General features: G+C 42.8%; 1 protein-coding gene across 2 annotated transcripts in view; it reads right to left on the minus strand.

Moving 5' to 3' along the window:
- Positions 1-8134: 8134 nt before the first annotated feature.
- XRCC5 (X-ray repair cross complementing 5) overlaps positions 8135-25997 on the minus strand; it is an 89859-nt gene continuing 71996 nt past the window's right edge. Inside the window, exons 17-22 of one of the 2 annotated variants that reach the window (XR_013966527.1) lie at positions 22989-23098; positions 21207-21303; positions 19117-19184; positions 10002-10076; positions 9071-9245; positions 8135-8975 (exon numbers count right to left, since the gene is read on the minus strand). Coding sequence is in view for 1 of the 2 variants with exons in the window: in XM_080798264.1 (XP_080654390.1) it covers positions 9231-9245; positions 10002-10076; positions 19117-19184; positions 21207-21303; positions 22989-23098 (365 nt within the window). In the remaining variant the exon portion in view is untranslated. Of the gene's footprint in view, positions 8976-9016; positions 9246-10001; positions 10077-19116; positions 19185-21206; positions 21304-22988; positions 23099-25997 lie in introns of those variants that run through there. The other variant, XM_080798264.1, reaches the window with a different exon arrangement.

The raw sequence follows: 25997 nt of genomic DNA on the forward strand, positions 1-25997 counted from the left end.
CATGACAGATCTAGAGTTCAGAATGACAATTCTCAAGGTTCTAGCTGGGCTCGAAAAAGGCATAGAAGATATTAGAGAAACCCTCTCCGGAGAGATAAAAGCCCTTTCTGGAGAAATAAAAGAACTAAAATCTAACCAAGTTGAAATCAAAAAAGCTATTCATGAGGTGCAATCAAAAATGGAAGCTCTCACTGCCAGGATAAATGAGGCAGAAGAAAGAATTAGTGACATAGAAGACCAAATGACAGAGAATAAAGAAGCTGAGCAAAAGAGAGACAAACAACTACTGGAACACGAGGAGAGGATTCGAGAGATAAGTGACACCATAAGACGACACAACATTAGAATAATTGGGATTCCAGAAGAAGAAGAAAGAGAGAGGGGAGCAGAAGGTATATTAGAGACAATTATTGGAGAGAATTTCCCTAATATGGCAAAGGGAACAAACATCAAAATCCAGGAAATGCTAAGAACGCCCCTCAAAATCAATAAAAATAGGTCCACACCTCGTCACCTGATAGTAAAATTAACAAGTCTTAGCGACAAAGAGAAAATCCTGAAAGCAGCCCGGGAAAAGAAGTCTGTAACATACAAGGGTAAAAACATTAGATTGGCAGCAGACCTATCCACAGAGACCTGGCAGGCCAGAAAGAACTGGCATGATATATTCAGAGCACTAAACGAGAAAAACATGCAGCCAAGAATACTATATCCGGCTAGGCTATCATTGAAAATAGAAGGAGAGATAAAGAGCTTCCAGGACAAACAAAAGCTGAAAGAATTTGCAAACACCAAACCAGCTCTACAGGAAATATTGAAAGGGGTCCTCTAAGCAAAGAGAGACCCTAAAAGTAGTAGATCAGAAAGAAACAGAAACAATATACAGTAACAATCACCTTACAGGCAATACAATGGCACTAAATTCATATCTCTCAATAGTTACCCTGAATGTTAATGGGCTCAATGCCCCAATCAAAAGACACAGGGTATCAGAATGGATAAAAAAACAAAACCCATCCATATGCTGCCTACAAGAAACTCATTTTAGACCCGAAGACACCTCCAGATTTAAAGTGAGGGGGTGGAAAACAATGTACCATGCTAATGGACATCAGAAGAAAGCTGGGGTGGCAATCCTTATATCAGATCAATTAGATTTTAAGCCAAAGACTATAATAAGAGATGAGGAAGGACACTATATCATACTCAAAGGGTCTGTCCAACAAGAAGATCTAACAATCTTAAATATCTATGCCCCTAACATGGGAGCAGCCAACTATATAAACCAATTAATAACAAAATCAAAGAAATACATCGACAGTAATACAATAATAGCAGGGGACTTTAACACTCCCCTCACTGAAATGGACAGATCATCTAAGCAAAAGATCAACAAGGAAATAAAGGCCTTAAATGACACACTGGACCAGATGGACATCACAGATATATTCAGAACATTCCATCCCAAAGCAACAGAATATACATTCTTCTCTAGTGCACATGGAACATTCTCCAGAATAGACCACATCCTGGGTCATAAATCAGGTCTCAATCGGTACCAAAAGATCGAGATCATTCCCTGCATATTTTCAGACCACAATGCTCTGAAGCTCGAACTCAATCACAAGAGGAAATTTGGAAAGAACGCAAATACATGGAGACTAAACAGCATCCTTCTAAAAAATGAATGGGTCAACCAGGAAATTAAAGAAGAATTGAAAAAATTCATGGAAACAAATGATAATGAAAACACAACAGTTCAAAATCTGTGGGACACAACAAAGGCAGTCCTGAGAGGAAAATATATAGCAGTGCAAGCCTTTCTCAAGAAACAAGAAAGGTCTCAAATACACAACCTAACCCTACACCTAAAGGAGCTGGAGAGAGAACAACAAAGAAAGCCTAAACCCAGCAGGAGAAGAGAAATCATAAAGATCAGAGCAGAAATCAATGAAATAGAAACTAAAAAAACAATAGAACAAATCAACAAAACTAGGAGCTGGTTCTTTGAAAGAATTAATAAAATTGATAAACCCCTGGCCAGACTTATCAAAAAGAAAAGAGAAAGGACGCAAATAAATAAAATCATGAATGAAAGAGGAGAGATCACAACCAACACCAAAGAAATACAAACAATTATAAGAACATACTACGAGCAACTCTATGGCAACAAATTTGACAACCTGGAAGAAATGGATATATTTCTAGAGATGTATAAACTACCACAACTGAACCAGGAAGAAATAGATAACCTGAACAGACCCATAACCAGTAAGGAGATTGAAACAGTCATCAAAAATCTCCAAACAAACAAAAGTCCAGGACCAGACGGCTTCCCAGGGGAATTCTACCAAACATTTAAAGAAGAATTAATTCCTATTCTCCTGAAACTGTTCCAAAAAATAGAAATGGAAGGAAAACTTCCAAACTCATTCTATGAGGCCAGCATCACCTTGATCCCAAAACCAGACAAGGATCCCACCAAAAAAGAGAATTACAGACCAATATCCTTGATGAACACAGATGCGAAAATTCTCACCAAAATACTGGCCAATAGGATCCAACAGTACATTAAAAGGATTATTCACCACGACCAAGTGGGATTTATTCCAGGGCTGCAAGGTTGGTTCAACATCCGCAAATCCATCAATGTGATACAATACATTAATAAAAGAAAGAGTAAGAACCATATGATACTCTCAATAGATGCTGAAAAAGCGTTTGACAAAGTGCAGCATCCCTTCCTGATTAAAACTCTTCAAAGTGTAGGGATAGAAGGCACATACCTCAATATTATCAAAGCCATCTATGAAAAACCCACCGCAAATATCATTCTCAATGGAGAAAAACTGAAAGCTTTTCCGCTAAGGTCAGGAACACGGCAGGGATGTCCGTTATCACCACTGCTGTTCAATATAGTACTAGAAGTCCTAGCCTCAGCAATCAGACAACAAAAAGAAATTAAAGGCATCCAAATCGGCAAAGAAGAAGTCAAACTATCACTCTTTGCAGATGATATGATACTATATGTGGAAAACCCAAAAGGCTCCACTCCAAAACTGCTAGAACTTATACAGGAATTCAGTAAAGTGTCAGGATATAAAGTCAATGCACAGAAATCAGTCGCATTTCTTTACACTAACAACAAGACAGAAGAAAGAGAAATTGAGGAGTCAGTCCCATTTACAATCGTACCCAAAACCATAAGATACCTAGGAATAAATCTAACCAAAGAGGCAAAGAATCTATACTCAGAAAACTATAAAGTACTCATGAAAGAAATTGAGGAAGACACAAAGAAATGGAAAAATATTCCATGCTCATGGATTGGAAGAACAAATATTGTGAAAATGTCTATTCTACCTAAAGCAATCTACACATTTAATGCAATCCCTATCAAAATCCCATCCATTTTTTTTAAAGAAATAGAACAAATAATCCTAAAATTTATATGGAACCAGAAAAGACCTCGAATAGCCAAAGGAATATTGAAAAAGAAAGCCAAAGTCGGTGGCATCACAATTCCAGACTTCAAGCTCTATTACAAAGCTGTCATCATCAAGACAGTATGGTACTGGCACAAAAACAGACATATAGACCAATGGAACAGAATAGAGAGCCCAGAAATAGACCCTCAACTCTATGGTCAACTAATCTTCGACAAAGCAGGAAAGAATATCCAATGGAAAAAAGACAGCCTCTTCAACAAATGGTGCTGGGAAAATTGGACAGCCACATGCAGAAAAATGAAATTGGACTATTTCCTTACACCACACACAAAAATAGACTCAAAGTGGATGAAGGACCTCAATGTGCGAAAGGAATCTATCAAAATCCTTGAGGACAATGCAGGCAGCAACCTCTTTGACCTCCACCGCAGCAACTTCTTCCTAGGAACATCGCCAAAGGCAACAGAAGCAAGGGCAAAAATGAACTATTGGGATTTCATCAAGATCAAAAGCTTTTGCACAGCAAAGTAAACAGTTAACAAAACCAAAAGACAACTGACAGAATGGGAGAAGATATTTGCAAACGACATATCAGATAAAGGGCTCGTATCCAAAATCTATAAAGAGCTTATCAAACTCAATACCCAAAGAACAAATAATCCAGTCAAGAAATGGGCAGAGGACATGAACAGACATTTCTGCAAGGAAGACATCCAGATGGCCAACAGACACATGAAAAAATGCTCCACATCACTCGGCATCAGGGAAATACAAATCAAAACCACAATGAGATACCACCTCACACCAGTCAGAATGGCTAAAATTAACAAGTCAAGAAATGACAGATGCTGGCGAGGATGAGGAGAGAGGGGAACCCTCCTACACTGTTGGTGGGAATGCAAGCTGGTGCAACCACTCTGGAAAACAGTGTGGAGGTTCCTCAAAAAACTGAAAATAGAGCTACCCTACGACCCAGCAATTGCACTCCTGGGTATATATCCTAAAGATACAAACGTGGTGCTCCGAAGGGGCACGTGCACCCGAATGTTTATAGCAGCAATGTCCACAATAGCCAAACTGTGGAAAGCGCCTAGATGTCCATCAACAGATGAATGGATAAAGAAGATGTGGTATATATACACAATGGAATACTATGCAGCCATCAAAAGACATGAAATCTTGCCATTTGCGACGACGTGGATGGAACTAGAGGGTATCATGCTTAGCGAAATAAGTCAATCGGAGAAATATAACTATCATATGATCTCTTTGATATGAGGAAGTGGAGATGCAAGGTGGGGGGGTTTGGGGGGAGGTAGGAAAAGAAAAAATGAAAAGATGGGATTGGGAGGGAGACAAACCATAAAAGACTCTATCTCAAGAAACAGACTGAGGGTTGCGGGGGGGAAGGGGGGTGGGAGAGGGTGGTGGGGAAACGGACATTGGGGAGGGTATGGGCTATGATGAGTGCTGTGAAATGTGTAAACCAGACGATTCACAGACCTGTACCCCTGGGGATAAAAATACATTATATGTTTATTAAAATAAAAAATTAAAAAAAAAAAAAGCTATAGATATGAACCCCCTTTGACTGAAAAGGTCCTGTCTTCTCCTAGTCCATCCTGCCCACAGATGAAACACAAGTGACTCCGTTATTCTGTTGCTCACAGAGGTTAAGGGACTTGCTAGGGCCACAGAGCTGTCAAGTGTTACTGACATTAGGCTTTAATAAACCTAGGAGTCTCGAGCATGCAGCACTATGGAAACGCTATGGCATTATGTCTCTCTAAAGAACAGAAGTAAATCGAATCCGGAGTGAGGTTCAGATGGAGAAAAGAGGTGCTTCCTTCCTTTCCAAGGTGACCGCAGGAAGCCAACACTACCAAGCTGGGATTTTAACTGCTGATCAGGGGGACTGACCTACATGCAAGGGCCAGTGTAGGTTGGAGGAAGCCCCGTGTCCCCACCAGCCTCCGGATACTCTCCCGCTAGAGGGAGGAGGACTTACAAATGTGACTGGTGACTGGAATGTGTTTATTAGGGGTCATTAAACCCGATAGGTTATATGTACACTAACCTCCATAGGCATTTCTACTTCTGCACCATGCTGCTGGCTAGACAAGAATGATGTTCCTGCTCTGTCCAGGCCTCGCAGCCGGCTGGGGGCAAGACCTGGATGCAGGAAGCAGACTGTAAGATGAAGCCCCAAGCTGTACTCCTGTGCTGGTTTCCACTGTGCTGTCTGCTCCAGGTACTGCGTTCCCACAGGGCATTAATGGGAAAGGGGTATTTGGCAAGGCAGGCAGATATGGCCATTCCTTGGGCCCTGGTTTTGATACTTACTTAATATGGTCAAAATCTAGGGGGCCAATATAATATAAAATCCCTATTAGAAGGCCACTTTGGAGAGTGAAAAAGGGCATTATTATTATTATGTCAGGACAATAATGCCCAAGTAAACTGGAACACATGGTCACCTTACCAAACCATCAACACTTACCCTGGGTCCTAACCCCCTACCTTAATCACACAGAGGCTGTAATTTTCTTTCTTTCTTTCTTTTTTTAAAGATTTTATTTATTTACTTGACAGAGAGAGATCACAAGTAGGCAGAGAGGCAGACAGAGAGAGAGGGGTAAGCAGGCTCCCTGCTGAGCTGAGAGCCCGATTCGGGGCTCGATCCCAGGACGGGACCATTACCTGAGCCGAAGGCAGAGGCTTTAACCCACTGAGCCACCCAGGCACCCTTGAGACAGTAATTTTCATGTAATAACTAGAAAGCAAGCCTAAGTTAAAAGAGCAATAGATAATTATTAAACTTAACACTGGTATATTCAAGGTTCTAAAAGAAAGAAATAAAGACAGGAAGGCAGACCTACTCAAAAGTTCTGCCCATACCCTCTATTTTGGGTTTTCATAAGACCATAAGGCTTTTTCTGAATAAAGCATGTTGCAGTTTACAAAGTTCGCTCACAGGCATGCCCTAAGGCCGGTAACCAGTCGGGCACAATGACAAAGGCCAGACAGCACGCACTAGAGGGAGAACCGATTTCAGATCTGGGCTAGCCTAGTGTCCTTCCCTACTCATGCTGCAACCCCTCTGGGCAGCGACTCTAAATGAGTGCCCAGCTTGGGCTCTGAACCTAGAATACTGGGAGCAAATGGGGCCAAGGGGAGACAATGGACCAAACAGAAAATTTGTTGCTTAAATCATATCAGCTGCAAAGACAGTCATTACCACCGAACATATTCCAAACAGAAATATGTACGTGTGCACTTATTTTCAAAGCCATCAGGGACTAGGTAAAAAAAAAAAAAAAAAAAGCCTATTCTCAACATGGTTTTCTAAATAATTTTCCAAGATTCTAATTTTATATGTAAAATAAGTGGCAACCAAACTCCAATATTTAGAAGTGGTTCTTAACAGGGGGGGCAGCACATACCCTTGAGGGGGCATTTGGGTTGTGAATGAGGGGCCATGGGGAGTCCCCTCCTTTATCTCCACCTCCTCTCTAAGTCAATATGTGTTGGTGCCATGGAAGACCAAAGGTGGCAGGGATGATGGCTCATGACTTCCGACCGCCACGCAAACCTATCATCTGTGGGACAGACAGGCTTCTGAGGCCTAGCCGTGGCTGGCGGACGATTCTGTATTACCACTTGCTGCTCTCCAGGTCACAGCGGGCAGAACGCCAAGGAGTTCTCCAGATCTGCAAAACTCGTCTCAGGGAAATGGGACCTGGGGGCGCCCAACCGAAACATCATGCATGCTGTTCCTCATGAGAGTGTGCTCTGACCAAAGACACACAGCCCGGACACTGTGCCTACAGGACATGGATTCAGACACTGCATAGCTAATTTTGTCCTTTCTCTCCCTAGCGTGTTAAACTCACCTCTTTCTTCAGGTATTCAGATAATTTAGGTAAAAGTGGGGTTAGAGAAGCACAAATAATCCCACAATGCACAACACAAACCAGCAAGTATCAGATCTAAAGGACTAACAGGATTCAAACTCTTCCCGGTCTGAAGGGCTGGAGACAGAAGGGCTGCCTCCAAGAGGGAACTTCGCAAACTGCCAAAGCCCAGTGATTCAATCTTATCAGGCCATACCCATGAACTCTTTCATACCCCCAGGTGGATCTGATGAGCATAATACAGAATTTAGAGTACAAAGTTTTCCCTCTTTATATGAAATGGTTCAGATCCGTCCAAGTCACAAACATCCCCTGGGCTCCAACCATCCAACTAGACAGTAAGATACAGATGGCATCCTTCATGGGGGTTGCTTCAAATGGGCACCTGGATATCAAGATTGACTAAGGTGGGGGCACATGGGTGGCTCAGTTGGTTAAGCAGCTGCCTTTGGCTCAGGTCGTGATCCCAGGGTCCTGGGATCAAGCCCCTCATCGGGCTCCTTGCTCAGTGGGGAGCCTGCTTCTCCCTCTCCCTCCGCCGCTCCCCTTGCTTGTGTTCTCTGTCAAATAAATAAATAAAATCTTAAAAAAAAAAAAAGACTGGCTAAGGTGTGCACAGTATTGAGGGGATGTCCTAGAGGCTCAAGTGAACCACTCCTCTCTCAACTCAGCTGACTGAACAATGTTCTGTTGTGGAGGGTTGTTTTCAAGCAATGCATAGAGGGTCTCTAATTCCCAGCACAGCACTGAAAAATTCTTTCGCAAATGATTCATAATGAGTGACAACCATTTATTTATACTTATATCCAGACACTTATACCTTTAATATTACCTTTGCAAAATGAAGGGAAGCAGTGACCATTTACAGGGGTGCAGAGGATAGGGGAGACTGGGCACCGAGGAGTTTGGGATACCAAGGAAGGAGTTAGAACTCAGGGAAGGAATGAGGTCTGGGGAAGAAAAGAGGGGATTTGCTATTTTCTTATTTTAAGAAAGGAAACATCACCCAGACAGAGGGGAAAGGAGACTCAGGTAGAAATGGAAAAGAATGGGAAATTAAGGAAGAAGTGTTTGAACACAACCATACTTTCTCTCTGTGAGACTGTTAAGTAGGCAGTAATGAAATGATAAAATCCTAACTAGGGAGGTGAATCTCTGCATTTTGTTTTCTGTTCTTTTTTAGGGTTTGCTGATATGTCAGAGGCTGGGCCAAAAGGGTGTAATTTCTTCATGAGAGCACCGCCACACCTCAGTACGTGGGGAAGTGGTGCTCCCCCTACCGCCCTGCTTAAGGGAACCACCTATACACACAGCTGACGTAATGCGGGGACTCAAAGGCTTAAATAAAAAAAGAGAGCCAGCCCTTAGCCATGATTTCCCAAACCCACCCTTCTGCTGGTCAGAAACTAATGCCACCGTTGGATCAGCACAGCTGTGACTGCCGCTGGAGGATCCGGCCGAGGACTCCGCCTCTGGGAGAGAACTGAGGAACTCACCAGTGACATGCCATAGTTCTGGACAAGACAGCTTCATGGGGGCCGCAGTCCTCACCAACATACCAGGTCAGGAGGAAATCCATTTTCCAGAAACTTCAAAGCACGTGCATTATACACTGAGATCAATAAAGACCACAAAAGAAATAATACACCGATGAGAAAGTAACAAGGATTCTTTATAAACGTGTATGGGACTGAAATTATCCCTTACATATGTAAATATTCTTTCCAGAAAATTAGGAGAGTCACTTCCACATGACCTATGGGGACCGTCTCCAGAGCTTCCCGTTCCCCTTGAAGGGCCTCCTCTGGACAGAGCTCCCAGCGTGACAGCGATGGCAACTCTCGTAGATTCCCCACGCAGCCACGAACTAGATCAAGTCCAGCTGTGAACAAGAACAACATTTTTAGAAAGGAGCCAACTCTGGACCACTGCCTCTCTGGGGGGAGACCATTTAACAACAACGGCTCTCCTCACCAGTGGCAGAGCTGGACTTACGCACCGACTCGCTGCTACCTATTGTAGGCATTAAATACCAGCTAAGGACTTCTCCACAAAAAGACTGAGAGTGTTTACTGGAATCAGCTGTCACGTGAGGCTTACAGGCAGGAAGTCTCCACACGTGAAAGATGGATACAAAGCCAACACTTACACCGCCTCCCAGGCACCCAGACGTGGCGTGAGAAGGTCCAGAAACCCCCAAATGCCTATCAGCCGATTTTGTTTACATTAAGTTAATTGAGAACATTCAAGAATTAGGCTTCTGAAAGGCTGTTTTTATTTGTCAACCCACACAAATTGCATGTTGTATTGCTTATTTGGGTTGAGAGCAATTTCAGTAAATTATGACATTCTGCTACTAAAGGAATGGCCTCGCCAGCTCTTTCCAGTCCTTCACAGGAGAGGATTAAGCTGAACGAACAATATAAGTGAAACCAGAGAGCACAGGAATTTCCATTATGAAATTACCTATCTGATTAAATTTATAATGGCAATAAATAATAGTGGAGGGAGCTGCTGGTGTGTCAGCAATTAAAACCCAAACAAGAAACAAGTCCACGGTAAGCAGCACTGTGGCTGTGTTTATGGCTCGCGAGATGTCAATCCAGAGAACACCTGGTTATGTATTAAAAGCACTTACTAAATCATCCACGTCACCACCTTCTGCAAATACGGCTGCTGTGTCTTCATTTGGATTTTCTTTAGGCTCCAGGAACTGTGAAAAGAAAGTCAGGGACACCACAGTGACATTTTTGCCTCTTCGGATGGAGGGCACCGTCTCCTAGCAGCGCCACAGGCAGATCTAAGAAGGCCCACTCATCAGCAAAGTGTCACTGCAATGGCCTCAAAGAAACCACGCCTTCCTCTGGCCCTGGAGGAGAGGAATGATTTTGAAGTTGAATAGTCCACACTCCCTCTTGTGAAGAGGGAGGAAACAACATGGCTCGCCAAGGCAGTGACCCCATGGAGGGGCCCATATCAGGTGCAGAGGACACCCCAATATTCCCATTTCTGCTTCCACAGGGTATATGTGTGCTCATTAGGGTTAGGAAAAGAACCAGACTCCCCAAACCAGTATGTCTTGGTCTCTCCTGAAAGGAGCATAAGAATCAAGTGTTTGAACTCAGCAATTAGAATCTCATTCCTCAACTCTACTGAGGACAAAAGGAAGGACTTCCTGTAAATGATGTGAAACACAAAAATGGGGGAGCTTTTAGGAGGCTGGGCAATTCCTTTTCTGGAAATCCTTCAAACAGTGTTAGGAAATGTATGAAAAGGAAGGTGGATGAGGAAGTTTCTAGTGCATGCTTCTGCTCAGCATTAGTATTCTAGACCTAGAGCTTCTAAACAGCAGATGTGCAGAAAAGCAAGGGCCTTGAAGTCTGCAAGGATCTAGGAATGAATTTCAGGTTTTGAAAGGGTACTGGGTGCCCTTGAAAATCATCTGACCACTTCTGCTCTCTGTCCTGTCCCTCGAAGAAATAGCAGTGGGGTCTCCTTTCCTCAAGGCATGTAGTCACTGCATCTAAGAGCTAGGTTTTTGTGAACCACTTATCTAACACCCGAAGGTGATCTATCTTCCGGTATCATATCTGAAATGGCAGCAGAGCCAAACCTGAAGGAGTGTTTTTAAAGGGGGGAGCTGGAGGGTGGGGCATCCCGCTGCCTGTCAGCATTCCTCAGGGTCCATGTGCACTGAGCACGCACACACTGAGCCAGCCTTCCAGCCCCCCCAGCCCCCTCTGCTACCCCACAGCTGCCTCCACCCAGGATGGAAAGGTGTAGTTCTACTTTTCTCACTACCTCAGCATGAAAACATGGCAAGAATTGCCTTCCCTGTACATTCCTGTTATGATACAATGGACACCACTGAGGCCTCTGAAACCTCACAAATAGGTTAAAATATGTCTCTGATGAACCGTGAACTAAAGTCTCTCTTAAACATTAGGCTCAAGCGCCGCAAGTCTCAAGTCTCAAGTGCAGACTTGTGCAGCAAAAGTCTCAGGAAGCCAGTGCTGCAGGTCCTTCTGTCCCTCGTGTCCAGAAACTCACACACACAGGGAACAAGAGGCGACAGTGGAGGCTGTACTGGCAGAACTGGAACCGTGGACATGGCCGTGACGGTTTGCTTTTGACTCAACCTCCCTCCTGGACTTTGTTTTCCCTCGGTCAAAACCACCTCACCATTAACTTCAGTTTTGACTGAGAGAGCAAGGAATTAACCTTCTTCTAAGGACGTTTATGGATCTCTCCATAGCCTCTGTTGACCTTAAATTGGACCATGCCCAACACTGGGAATCAATGGTATGAGAGGCAGGAAAGGCGAGCAAGGGGGGGTGGAGAGGTCTAGTCTGCAACAGAACTGTAAAGGAGCTTCTGTATTATTAATCCTATTTATTTACTTTGCCTGATGATTAATAAAGATATCTGAGGGCCAAGTACAGATATATTATTCACACATGTATTTGCATGTGGTGTATGTCTAAAGATTACACTCTGTTCTAGCCTAGATTCTAAGATATCTAGGAAACTCAAGATTGTGATCCTAATTATCATTATTAAAAGTGGTTTTTACTTTGTTTTTTTTTTTTTTAAAGATTTTATGTATTTATTTGACAGAGATCACAAGAAGGCAGAGAGACAGGCAGAGAGAGAGGAGGAAGCAGGCTCCCTGCTGAGCAGAGAGCCCAATGTGGGGCTCGATCCCAGGACCCTGGGATTATGACCTGAGCCGAAGGCAGAGGCTTTAACCCACTGAGCACCTTCTGAAGACCGACAAACTCCCTGGGCTCAGCAGTTCTGCCGTCCACCACATCCTTTATCATCCCTGGTAAGAGGAGGCATGGTAGGTCCCAATCCAGGAAATCCCTAACGTTTCCTGGCACAGAGCCTCTATGAGCCCCCAACTCCATCCCCTCCTCACCGCACAGCCCCTATCACAGCTGCCAGATAAATGAGGACTGGGCGGTCTGCATAGTGTGACCGCGCTACATACAGTTAAACTCAACGGCACATCTTGGAGACTAGGCCAAGGTCCTAGGAAGGCAGGAGCAGCAGCAGGCAAATTCTCACTTCCATCAAGTTCTAAACATCTGCAAGTGATTTTCCTGGCAGATCTGCTCCGTACTTCTGCGTAAGCAAATGATGGCTAAGAGCTGGGCCGCCATCCGTTATCTCCTTAAAGCCCCAGGCAAGGATGATCCCTTACACATATCACTCCTCCTCATCAGTTTTTAACTGCAAGTAATTTGCAGGCTGTGCAGTGTGACGGGAAGCTAGAGATACGGCAGAGAATTCTGCTGGCCTGCTTTCTCAATAAAAGCAGCAGATTCTCTGCAGCAGGAAGGGGCAGGAGCCAGCTCTCATATTCTCTTGTGTTCTTTCCCTCTGCAATGCTCAGAAGTCGAGAACAAACAGAAAGGACACTTGTGTGACACACTCCTCCTTCCTCAAACCACAGGATTTACTTGGGGTTACCAAGAAAGAGTGTCCTTACTTGGAGAGCTTGATGAAATGGATGAACTATTACTTTGCAAGCACACTAAAGTACGATCCTGAACACAAGCAGAGAAATGGAGTCGATAACACCTGTATAGAAATTTCCAGTCTAATCCCTCCAGAAGACTAAAAACTAACAATCACCTCATGCTCAGATCGTTACCATTCCCAAATTAAAATCCCATGGCTTCCACTGGGCTGACTCTGACACTATCAGGTGATTCCAAAGACTCACCCATAATTCAGACATATAAAAGCATCAGGAAGGACAAGTCTGTTTGCATGTATTTTGTCTAAAAGGACATACATCTGAGTTCAATGTTCAGTGTTATAAAGGCAGCATTGCATAGGAGAGAAATCCTACAACTTAGCGTAGGAGAACAAAACCCTAACCTTAGCTGTGTTAGTTCCTCAGTAACCCTGGGCAAGCCGCTTGACCGTTCTATAATTAACAAAATAAGAATACTACTACTCACCCTATCGCATGGCATTGTAGCGAGTCTCAGATGAAATAAAGTATGCAAACTTGCTTTGTCATATTGTAGGTTGTATATTCCAATTCCTAGGAAAATGCCCCATACATGTCCACCAAATGATATGTGCAAGAATATCCATAGCATTTTTAGTGGCACGTGGGTGGCTAAGTCAGTTAGGTGTCTGACTCCTGATTTTGGCTCAGGTCACAATCTCAGGGTCATGGGACTGAGCCCCATGTCAGACTCCAACCTCAGCAGGGAATCTGCTTGAGATTCTCTCTCCCTCTCTCCTTCTGCCCCTTCCCCTGCTCTCTTTCTCCCTCTCTCTCTAAAACAGATAAATAAATCTTTAAAAAAGTATCTACTGCATTTTTACTCACAATTGCCAAAGTGTGGAAATGATCAAGTGCCCATTATCAGGAGAATGCATAAATACATTGTGGTATAACCATAAAAGGGAGTAGTATATAGTCATAATACAGAAAGAACAACTCTAACATCATGGATGAATAAAGTTAAGGACAGGCAAAACTGCTCTCCAGTGACAGGTGTCAGAAGAGTGGTAACCTCGAGGGCCGGGGGTTCCTGATGGCGAAGGGCACAGGGAGGCTTCCAGAGAGACGTAAACGTTCTGTATTTCGATCTGGGTGGCGGGCGCCCACAGCCATGGGCTTTACCAGATTGCACATTTGAGATCTGTGCATTTATTGCATGTTATGTTCTACCTCAACAGAATTTTTATAAAATTGTATATTAAAAGCACTGGGTGAGGTGCATAAACAATGAATTTTGGAATATACAAAAAATTAAATTAAATTTTTTAGAAGTATCAAGCTCTAAACAAATATGAGGTAAAATTGTGGTACTTTCCTTATTGCTTTTCTTTGAATTAGCATACGAACAACTCCACCAGAGATTTACGGCAGAGAAGGAAAGTGGAAAAGAGCAAAGAAAAAATATCATGGGGTCAACGGGAAGACAGTAGTTAAAGAAAATTGATCTCAAGAAATGATTCTTAAACTTTATCTTGTAACCCTCACAAGACTTCGGAGATCTCTTACAAACTCACACACAGAAAACCGGGTGCACTCCTGCGAGAGGGACCCCGAGCATCCTTCCCGTGTGCAGATGTGGCTGGTAGCATTCTAAGGTAGAGGCATGGAGAGGTGGCATCATGGTGTGGCAGGAGGAGGACTGTCCTAGGACTGCAGGGCTCTTGATTCTAGTCAATTTGCCAGCCATCAACTTGCCAGGAGACACTGCAAGTCAACGTCACCTCCCTAGATGGAGTCTAAACTCCTATCGCTTATGAGGCTGCGGGGGAAAATCAACGTCAACAACAATAAAGAAGGCCAGACTGGGCAGCCACCAGGAAAACAGGTGCTAAAAAGATACCTGCCCCCCTTCCAAGTTCAAATCAAATGATTATTTAGATACAGCTTTGCCCTTTGGGATCCTGTGAGGTACAATATGACAAAGCCACAGGGCTGGTACTCTCTCCCCTCTGTGCTATTACTGTGGAGTAAAAAGAATGGAGGACCCGGGGTCAGTCCTAGAACAAGACTCCTGGCCAGGGACTTACTAAGAGATCTCAGCCATGTTATTTTCTTTCTCGGGGCCCTCAATTTCTTCGTCTGCAAAATAAGGAGTTTGGACTAGATCAGTGTTTTTCAGGTTCTGTTCCTTAAGGTCCTGAGGGTTCTTCCAAGCCCCCATGCGTGGGTAATCCCACCCTGCCGCACCCACCACCCACCGACTGAGGAGCAGCACCTTTCTCTGTTTCAGAGATCAGGCCTCCCTGTAAGCTTTAGTTTTAAAAATAAAAACTCCATTAGAATATCATTAGAATTCTTTCCAGCTGAATAAAATTATATACAAATTAAGCCAATTTCCTCTGCCTGAGTTAAGGATCTGGCTTGTTTTAATTCTTCTAACCCAGGGCTTCCTAACATCATTATCAACATATTGGGCCAGATAATTCTTGACGTGGGGGCTGTCCTGTTTCCCAACATCCCTGGCCTCTGGTCACTAGGAGTCAGTAGTAGCCCCTGTGTGATCATTCTTGGTTGAGTCACTGTTCTAACCCTAACACAGGTTAGCAAGAAGAAACTTATTTTAAAAAGGAAAAGAAAAAATTCTTTGATGAAGAAGATAAACTTCAAATGATGAATCAGCCTCTCCTAACCTTCCACAAGTTCAGGTGTTTTACTGATGGTGGCCTGAGGCAAAGAACCTCCCAGATGCTCCTGGAACGTGCCAGGATTAGCCCCACGCCACCTGCCCACCACAGAGCCACGCCCTGAGAACAGTACAGAGATTACCAAACACCAAGTGCTAATGGTCCATCTAACAGTAACAAACAGAAACAGAAAAAGTGAAGTGCAAGAACGGACAGGTTATAGCGACAATAAAAATAAATGTGAAAATGGCATCATGGTTATGTCCAGGCTTCAAAATGAAATGAGAGCGATCAGTGAATTTAAAAGAAAGTAGCTATTTAAAACTTACGTCGTGGAAGAAATTTCTATTTCTGTAGCAGGACTAACTTACCTAGATTTCTCAGAGTCATAAAATCTATTTTCTCAGAGTCATAAATTCTATTTTCTAGAATACACCAAAGACAAATGGCCCTCCTTAAGAGGTGCAAGTGTAAAGTTATGATCTAATTTTCATTTAAAATGGACATCTCTGGATAATTATTTCCTTTCAAATCATCAACATTTAATACAGATAATTTGACAGCTTGCTAACTTTTAATAACATATGTAAGTGTCTTGGAAGACTCGAAATGGGCTGTGAGTACTGCTCTTCAACCTCAATTATAGTCAGGTTTCCTTAACTGATTTTATGGGGAGCGACCAAACTTGACAAACGCCTCCTTTGAAGGCGATCTACTGCAGTGCCCTGTCAGAAAGGACTACCTCCCTGAGCGGGCTGAGGTGTGTCCTCTCTCCTGGAAACCACATGGAGCCAGCTGCTCTGAGCCAGACTCGCCCCCAGTGATTCTCCCCATCACCCCTGATGTGTGCACACTCTCTTCTACACTTCACTCCAAAAACCTACAGGTGCCATTTAAAAACATTTTTGATACAAAGGATTATGTCTCCTCCCTGAAAAACAAAATAAATGTTTTGGGAAGAAAAACGATGGCGAGTTCTCAGAGTTGTCTTCAATTACGACCAACTGAAATCAGTGCTGGTGACACTGGAACCACACAAGGATACCACCCCAAACCTCGTCATTAACTCAAAGTCCTCTCTGCGGCTGACTGGACAGCATGATTCCCCACGGTTAGGCTCTGTGCCCTATAGTTCCAAAGAAGACACTGCCTTTGCAGCACAGGACAAGCCTCCCACAATTTGCAAGAAGCACGTCATCCCTTCTTAGATTTCTTGCCTCTCTACTATTCTGGACTCATTTAGCTATGACATCTTTGGTTAAGATGCACTGTACTGCTGAGAGGAAAAATACGACCTTTTTTAGATCGCTGCTCTCCTCTTCCTTCAATAACAGTAACATGTACTTAACTCTCACTTCGGTGACAATTTTTTAAATGCAATAATGACTAGGGCAACTGAGTGGCTCAATCAGTTAAGGCGACTGCCTCAGCTCAGGTCATGATCTCATCGTCCTGGGACCGAGCCCCACATCGGGCTCCCAGCTCACTGGGGAGTCTGCTTCTCCTCCTGTGCCTCCCCCTGCTTGAGCTCTCTTTCTCTCTCAAATAAATAAAATCTTTTTAAAAAATTAAAAATAAAATGCAATAATAACTAAAAATTATTTGTCTTGACTTCTTTTACTTGTTTATTTAGCAAAAGCTGATTGATAAGCCTTCATGCTAAGTGATGGTTAATTTTATGTGTCCACCTGGCTTGGACCACAGTGCCCAGTTGTGGTGCTAAACCCTAGTCTGGATGTTGCTGTGAAGGTATTCTGTAGATATGATTAACATTTACAATCAGCTGATCTGAAGTAAAGATCACCCTTGGTCATACTGGTAGGCCTCATTCAATCAGCTGAAGGAAACCTGCCTCAGGACGGTACCGTGGAAATCTTGCCTGAATTTCTAGCCTGCTGGCCTGTCTTACAAATTTCAGATTTGCCAGTCTCTACAATTTCATGAGCCAATTCTCTAAAATAAATAAATCTCTTCCCAACCCCCGCCCCCCACATCCATATATATAGTCTATTGGTTCTCTCTCTCTGGAGAGCACTGAATGATACACTCCAGTTCCAAGGGGAAATATCATCATGCCATTGTATGAAGTAACAAACAGAAATAAAATCAAGCAGTTAAATGACATCCTCTCGAGTGCTGACATATTTATAGCACTGACTGGTGGGAGAGGGTACAGACACAGTGGAGACCCTTCTGAGACAATCATCAGCATGTTAGTGTGTGCTTCTAAAATTCCAGGATTTTACTTCCTGAAAGCAGGGACCATATCTGCTCTTAAACAAAATGCTTTTGCCAGGCAAAGTATACTTAATCAAATTCTCATATAATCTAACTTCTTTCCCCAAAAATACTATGGTTTCTGCCAAACGCCTTTTTGAGTTGAAACTATAAGGCATTTTTAAATGTGGCCTGAATTTCACCCTAGGCTGAATACTTCTAGTCTTGTTCCTGCCACTCCCTTAAGATTCCTGTCCGCCAGCCCAGACCAAGCTCTCTGTGAGCATGTGTAGTTAAGTTTTTGAATCTCCGTTATCTTCCTCTGCAAGCCTATAGTGAGTTTCTAGAGGGCAGGAGTGCTGTCTTATTACCCAGCACAACGTCAAGCAGACGGCTGAGGCTTTAGCCCGTGACTGACAGCTGCTGGGCGCTGTCCCAGTAGGACTGGCTCAGTTAGAAACCGTACCTGAAGCTCAGCGTTATGAACCATATACTTTTTATTTTTTTAAGATTTTATGTATTTATTTGATAGAGAGGAGACACAGCGAGAGAGGGAACACAAGCAGCAGGAGTGGGAGAAGGAGAAGCAGGCTTCCCGCTGAGGAGGGAGCCTGATGTGGGGCTTGATTCCAGGACCCTGGGATCATGACCTGAGCAGAAGGCAGATGCCTCACAACTGAGCCACCCAGGTGCCTGAACCATACACTCTTGAGGTACTCTATTTTATTTAACTGTCATCACAAACCCGAGGTATAATGAAAGATCACTAAACTCAACAGCCACATGTACTTGACTCATAGCTGAATCTGGTTCAGACAGGGAGACCTTGGTCTACTTGTGTCAATACATGAGTGTTTTACTAAACACACCTCTGGATGTGCCTTACTCTGGAAATGAGGAACATTATAATCACCTGAGGGGCTTTAAGAACTCAAACCCTGCCCCTAGAACTCCATTTCGGACTACCAGAATCTATGGGGGCAGGGCCTGGTTATCAGTACTTCTTAAATGACAGCTCCCCAGGTGACTGAAGTGTGGCCCTGTGGGAATCACTGGACTACCTGGATTTCACAGGCTTTACCAAGGTCTTGGCTATGCTTGCTACGCACTAAGGACTTCAGGAGCTCTAGAGCTAATGACACTGTGGTTCCGGGTGAGTTCCAGAAACAGGACCGCAGTCTTTGGAAGACTGAGGGAGTTTACAATTTCTCCTACAAAAACATTGCAGTTGAAGGAAAAGGAACTGGCCAGTTGGTCAATTAAGAATGCTGGGAGTACACTAACTCAGTTACTCTTAAAATTTAAAATTTTCAAGGAGGAACGGGCATCAAGAAAATAATATTCATTACAATACTTCATCTAAAGATGGCGTTACTCTGCAATACCTTTTTGGCTTCCTCAGCTGTGACAGAACTTCCAGGGGCTTCATCTTTGGTGATCAGAGTAATTCCATCTAAAAAGTAATTCACAGAGTGAAATCCCACTGCAAAGAATCAATCTTGATCGTACCTTCCTCTCCATCACACCCCCCTCCCATCTTCCCATTAGAGATTTTTTTTTTTTTTTTAAATTTTATTTATTTATTGGACAGAGAGAGTTAGATCACAAGTAGGCAGAGAGGCAATTAGAGAGAGAGAGGAAGAAGGCTCCCCGCTGAGCAGAGAGCCCGATGCGGGGCTCGATCCCAGGACCCTGAGATCATGACCTGAGCCGAAGGCAGAGGCTTAACCCGCTGAGCCACCCAGGTGCCCCCCCATTAAAGATTTTTAAAACTCCACAGGTGCTCTTCTCTATAGAAATGAAGTCTATGAAGGCACTTAACTCACACTGTTCCTTCCACCTTATATTATCCTGTTTCCTACTTAGCCTCTGTAAAATAAAGGCCACATCTCAAGTGCTACCTGCTGCATGAAGTCTTCCCTGATTAAATCTCTCCTTCAGAGTTTTTAGCTTACTTTGTTTATGCCTTTGAAATGGCTGTCATCATATCTCACCTTGTATAAACTACGCGTACACATTTTCTCTCTCTTAATGGACCATACTTTACTCAAGGGCAGGGAATGGATTTTATTCATCTTTCAATTCCCATCAATGTAGGCATGGACAAGGTTAGTAAATAAATAACTGAACGACTATATACTTTGGTCCAAACCCATTAGATACCCAATATAGTAATCTGCAGACATTCTGACTTCTAGTAATGTTACTAGCTACTGATGGAATGGCAAGAGGCCCCAGGTTGGGAGGAAACATGCTCTCACGTTATGTCTATCATTTAGCACATACATCAACTTTAGCTCAGTGAGAGCAAATCAAGGATAGAAAATCTACCCTTTAGTTTTCTCTTCTTCCTAAGATTTTCTTCTGCCTCAAATGGCTGATGCATGACACACTTTCAGAAAAGCATATACATTTAACATCACTTGTACCTAGAAATGGCACAGGTCATGTGTATTCTCTCAATAGGATATAAGCTCTCAGAAAATGCATACCTTGTGTATGTCCTGTTAAGTTTCCTTTCAGCCAACAATATGCTGGAGGCAATCAATAAATACCAAAACCAATCTCCTTCATCTACTAGGCTGGCAGCAGAGACACCAGAGTGATTTGAGTAAGCCCCATTCACCACCTATTCTAATTGCTTTTGCTCCCCAGTGTAGAAGTTAAAGGGCTGAAAAATTAACTGTCAGGGAAATAGTTGCCTGAGTGATGAAAAGCTGCCCCTTAGAAGCTGGATAGATAGATATGCAACTCCTTTTTACAGAGTCTGCCCAGAAAGAGGTTCAAACTAATCCGAGGGCCCTACTTCACGTGAAAAGTTTCATAATCTTCAACATCATTGTTTTCATAGGAGGTATTTTTAATAGGTAGTATCTTATACTTGGTTCTGAAAGAAAATCAAGTCAGGTGAAAAAAACCGGGCACAGGGCATGAAGGAAATCCAACATCAAGCCTAACACTGAAAGAGTGTGTGTTGCCTTCTTTCTAGGTTAAGTCTGCACTGGTCTCTGTGAATAAGGAAGGGAATGGCTTTGGTGCATGAAGACGCTCATCTGCTGATATGGAAAGCCCAAGAACATGCTCATGGAAGGTGGCAGAAGGGCAAAATGCGGGTGAGGTCAGTGTTCGTGCTGTGGGTCCGGCAGGATGGAAGGGTCTAAGAATCTGAGAAAGGGGGCAATGTTTGCCCACGCAGGTTCTTCCAGCTAATAGAAAAGGTACCATCTTGGAGATGGGTCATGCTGCACAGAGTTTAAGATAGGACCTACATGTTCACTATTTACCACTTTTTATTTATGTTCATTAAGCTCGCTTCTAAGCCTTGTTATTTTCGTTCACTGGATTCTAAGCATTTTCCCAAATCCACATGGAAAGTCACCAGGTTGCCATGTAACACACCATACAACATAATTTATGTTTAGATTTAGAAAAAAACAGCATAAATATTCGGAGAAAATGACAAAAGACACCTTACCCTGAACGACAATTTCCCAGAAGTGATTTAACTGTTTCATTTCCACTTTCTCTCGAAGGGCTCTCAGGAAATCGTTAAAGCGCTGCTCCTCTGAAAACTGGGGTGGCATGTGGGGGCAGAAGGGCGTCAGGTCAGAGCAAATACAGAAAAAAGGCACTCCCAAGACAAAGCGCTATGTATACCAAATCCACCGTTATTTATAAGAAAAATATATAATGTCCTTCTTTGGTAAATGGGAGATCTGGTCTGGCATTCCAAATTTCAGCTAGGTTTGCGGGGAACCAGAAATCCCTCCATCTGTGGAAGGTACACAGCTGCTCAGAGCTGCACCAGTGTTTTGGGGAGCCCAGTGCTGTGCTTTTTAACTTCCAATATAGACAAAGTCAAACAAAAATAGAAGAGTTTCGTGAATGCTCAATATACCCAACACCCAGCTTCAACAACTGTCCAATCAGCCAGTCTTGCCTCCCCATACACCGACCTTCCCCCACAACCCTGGGATTGTTTGGAAGCAAATGTCAAGCATATTATGTCATCTATAAATATGCTGGTATGCAGTTTCTAAAATACAGAGAGGGACTTTTTAAAAAATACCAAAAACTACTAAAAATTCCTTAACAGGAGTAAATGACCAGTCAGTATTCACATTTTCCCAATTATAAAACCCTTTTTCTGTTTCGTGTGTGTGTGTGTGTGTGTGTTGTACAGTTTTGCAGTATAAAAAGGTCTCTACAATAAGAGTGGCTGATATGTCTCCAGAGTCTCTTCTGATGCTCTTCCATCTCTCATTTTTAAAAAATTTTTATTTTTTAAGAAATCTAGTGACCTGGTAATTTCAGCTGGTGACAATATGGCACAGAAGTGTTACTGGGTACCCTGTCTAATGGGGGCAGTGCTGAAAAAGCAATACATTTTCACCACCTTTTCCCAACTTGCCAGATCCTTCTTCACCTGCAGGATCCTTAGTCTTTTACTGACTTAACTTGGCCCATATTTTGTCTTTATCTGTAGGGCATCTGGATCATCTACTTCTGCATCTTCTAATTTTAACAGTTTTCTCATTTTCTTATCATTCTTTGTAAGAACCTAAACAACTCAAGAATTAATTTGTTCACTCACCTAGCCAATACTTACTAGGCACCCACATGAGAACATACACTACAACTGCGCCTACTTTAAAAATATACTTTCTAATTTAAACTTGTTCACTCTTGCCTAGACCTTTACATATAAAAGCCTAGAAAAAATTTGGAAGATTTTCACAGTGTTTTCTCAAAATTCCTAATAAAACAAACAAAAAACCCATATCAAAAGTAGGGTGTGGTTCTGAGTAATTAATTTTCAGCATTCTTAATTTTTCCTGGCATTCCAGATCCCTACTCCCATCTTCATAACATCCTTCTCAATAGTTATACCAATATATATTTTCCATCAATTTCTTTAAAATAGTTAGCCAGTCCTTTAATGTGTGGGTCATCAGAGACTACAATGGAAATCTCCCTGGTTCCCTAAGTAGGAATCATGCAGCCTTGGCTCTAATGTCATGAAAAGCTAACTCCCAGGGATGAAGCAACCCACTCATCCTACCCGTCTTTATACCCCCTCAGAAATGACAGTGATAGTAAAAAGACTTAGTCATTTCGGCATCTCTTGGCCCACACAGCTATTCACGGTGAGAACAATGATCTGCAAAGCCTGTGCTTACTTGTGGGGTGCTGTATGTCTTCCGTGTGATGATGGCTTACCATTTAGCAAGAGGAAGACAAGCAAGGATAGCGTTACCTGAATGGCTTCTTCCCGGAAGACTGTGAGGCAGTCCATGCTCTTCATAAAATACGGTGTTTCATTAGTTTCCAGAAACTGCTCAATGCGATTTATTAGTTGGCGACTTGCTAGAAAAGACAACAAATTTACTTTCCTCATTTTGAGTGATGCTGGTTAGAGAGAATATATGCTTTGTGTGCCTGTAAGTACGTACTATGGTTCACAAGCTTCATGGTCAGTAGGCACAAAAGCTATTCTTTGAGAGGGGGTGGATGGGAAGGGCAGGTGAGATGTAAAATGCTGATTCCCAAAGTCTGTATTTGAAAAGTTTGGGTAATACTTACTGGTATCTGTCAAGAAATAAAATGTAATCTCTACAATGCTTAGAATTACAGCTAAATGTTCATTTTGGGACTAACACTAAATGGTTTTGGGTTTTTTTTTAAATTGTGGTTTTTATTCTCCCCACCCCCCCACCCCAGAATTTAGGGGATAACTGGGTAATTCCAAACTGCCTTTCCTAATATAGTCACAGAAAACAGATCCTCTAGTCTCTCCTCTAATCCCACTCATGATAAATGTCAAACAGTGCCAAACAGAGAAGAGTAATGAGCCAGGGACATGCCATCTTCTACCAATCAGAGGTCAAATTAGAAAAGACCAGCCCTCATCTTAATTTAGTAATATCCCTTTACAACGAGGAATCATTGCTACATATCTTCTGCCCTTGAACCTGAATATTCTCTCTGTTGCTCAGTACTCTACAAGCCATGAATACTTAATAAACAATAACTGTCAGCAAGCAATGTCATAAATTCTACAGAAACATTAATAATGTTATTGTTTCTAAGATAGGTTGCAACTTGAAGCTGCCCCACAAACAAGTATTTTTCAGTGTGAAAAAAAGTAGAGGAAAATAGAAACAAAGTCATTAGGGAGTATAAATCACTGAGCAGATTGAAATGACCCTTAACAACTGGTATAGAACAAACCAAGGAGATGTACAGATTCAGGGCAAAAAGGCTCACTCTCAGTTATGCCCTGAAACCACTTACTTGCTGGCTGGGTGGGCAATTTATGCTGAATGGCCAAGGTGAGGTCACAGTCACAGCCTCATCTGGGCATCACAGTAATTATGAACGGGTACATGCACAATACTAATGAAACTACTTTCAATGTTCGCCTATAAAGGCTCGAGGCCACTAAGTGAATCACAGTGACCTGAGCACTGTTCAGTGCCTTATGAAAAACAGGAAACTCAGTGCCATCAATTTACTTCCTAAGGATCCTATAGCCTATGGAAAGGATTAAAAAACTGGGCAAAGTGGGGCACCTGGGTGGCTCAGTCAGTTGAGCACCCAATCTTGATTTCAGCTCAGGCCACAGTCTCAGGGTTATGAGACCGAGCCCTGTGTCGGGCTCCACGGCAGGGAGACTGCTTGGGATTTTCTCTCTCCTTCTGCCCTTCCCCCCACTCACATGCTCTCTAACTGAATAAAATCTGAAAAAACAAACAAACAAACAAAAAAACCTGGGCCAAGAATTTCTTAATATAATCATTTTGCAGCAAGGGAAAAATATCCCCAGTAACTACTACATCTCTGCCACCAACTAAGAAATTATGATCTCCGTTATAATAAAGTACTCAGCAAACTTGAGGGATTAAAGAAACACTTTCTTGCAATTTCTGAAATCTTTACCAATGTATCCTACAGTGGTGAATTAATATCCAACAGTACCAAGGAGAGAAAGGATGTCTGGATGAGTCTTTTAAAACAAGGTAAATAACAAAGTCCTGATTAGTAGGCAGAGCGGAAAACCAACAAGAAGCTCAAAGCAAGAGAGGCTCTCTCTGTTTTCAGCTTGGAGAGGTGAGGTGACAGAAGGGTTTGACAGTGCTCTCCACCACTTACAGCAGCCCACTTGCTCTGATGAGCCGGACATAAAGTTACTCAGAGTTACCAAACTAGCCATCGATAACAGCCTTCATCATCCATGGGTAATAATCCTAGAGACTCAGCTCCTCATTTCTTTTGAAATGAGTGAGGGGCCTTAATGAGCTACAATGTAAATGTTTCTCTTTATGCAAGTGAATATTTTCATTACTTCGACCTAGTACATATTTACTGTATGACTGTTACAGGGAAGACCCTGGAGTATGTTCTGTGGAAGACGTGAGGTTGAAGTCCTTGCTTTGAGGAGCTGACAGTCTACAAGAAGATATAAGACATATACAAAAGTAATAATAGGAGGTAAATGTGAAGAGGACTATGACTGGTATGGAAATATGTAAGCTGAGGTGAATTTTTAAAAATCTCTGGTGACCGATTATAAGATATTTTCATGAATTAACATGGCTTTTTCACTGAGCAATGAAAAATGGAGTTGGCCATCATAGAGCAGAAAACAGAATGAGCGGAAATATGAAGAAGAGATATGGGAAAGCACAGGGTGTGTCTGAAGAGAAGCAAATGGTTCAGCACATGGAGTCCAGATAGGAGGAGGGGAAGGAGGAAGAAGAATCAGCTAGGGGAAGGCTGGAGGGCAGGTGGTCCAAGAAGACAACAGTCTGTGTGAGGGTCCTGAGGCAGGAAGGAGTTTGGCTCTAGAGCAACTGCAGGGGAGAAGGACTGAAGACCAAGCCTTTAGGAAACTGCAACATTTAGAGCTCGTAGAGAGGAAAGGGAGCTGACAAAGGAGCTAAGAAGACATGGTAAGGGAGACAGGCAAAAACCGGGAGGGTATGGTGCCATGGATGCCAAGAGATGAAAGAGGAGAGCTACCTGTTGTGTCTAAACTATGACATAAAGACTGCAAGAAAAAGAGTATAAAAAGCACAAGGGATTAGGTACTGAAGCTTAGGAAGTCCATATATCAATTAAATAGGGACTTAGCTGCTTTGCAAAAACAAGAAACAATTCCTTGACCCATTTTATCTTGACATGGGATGGAACACACACACACACACACACACACACACACACACACACAGAGTTGCCATCTTACAGAGAAAAGTATTCAGGAGAC

This window comes from Martes martes, assembly GCF_963455335.1.
Source record: "Martes martes genome assembly, chromosome: 3".
In the NCBI taxonomy this organism is placed as follows: Eukaryota; Metazoa; Chordata; class Mammalia; order Carnivora; family Mustelidae; genus Martes; species Martes martes.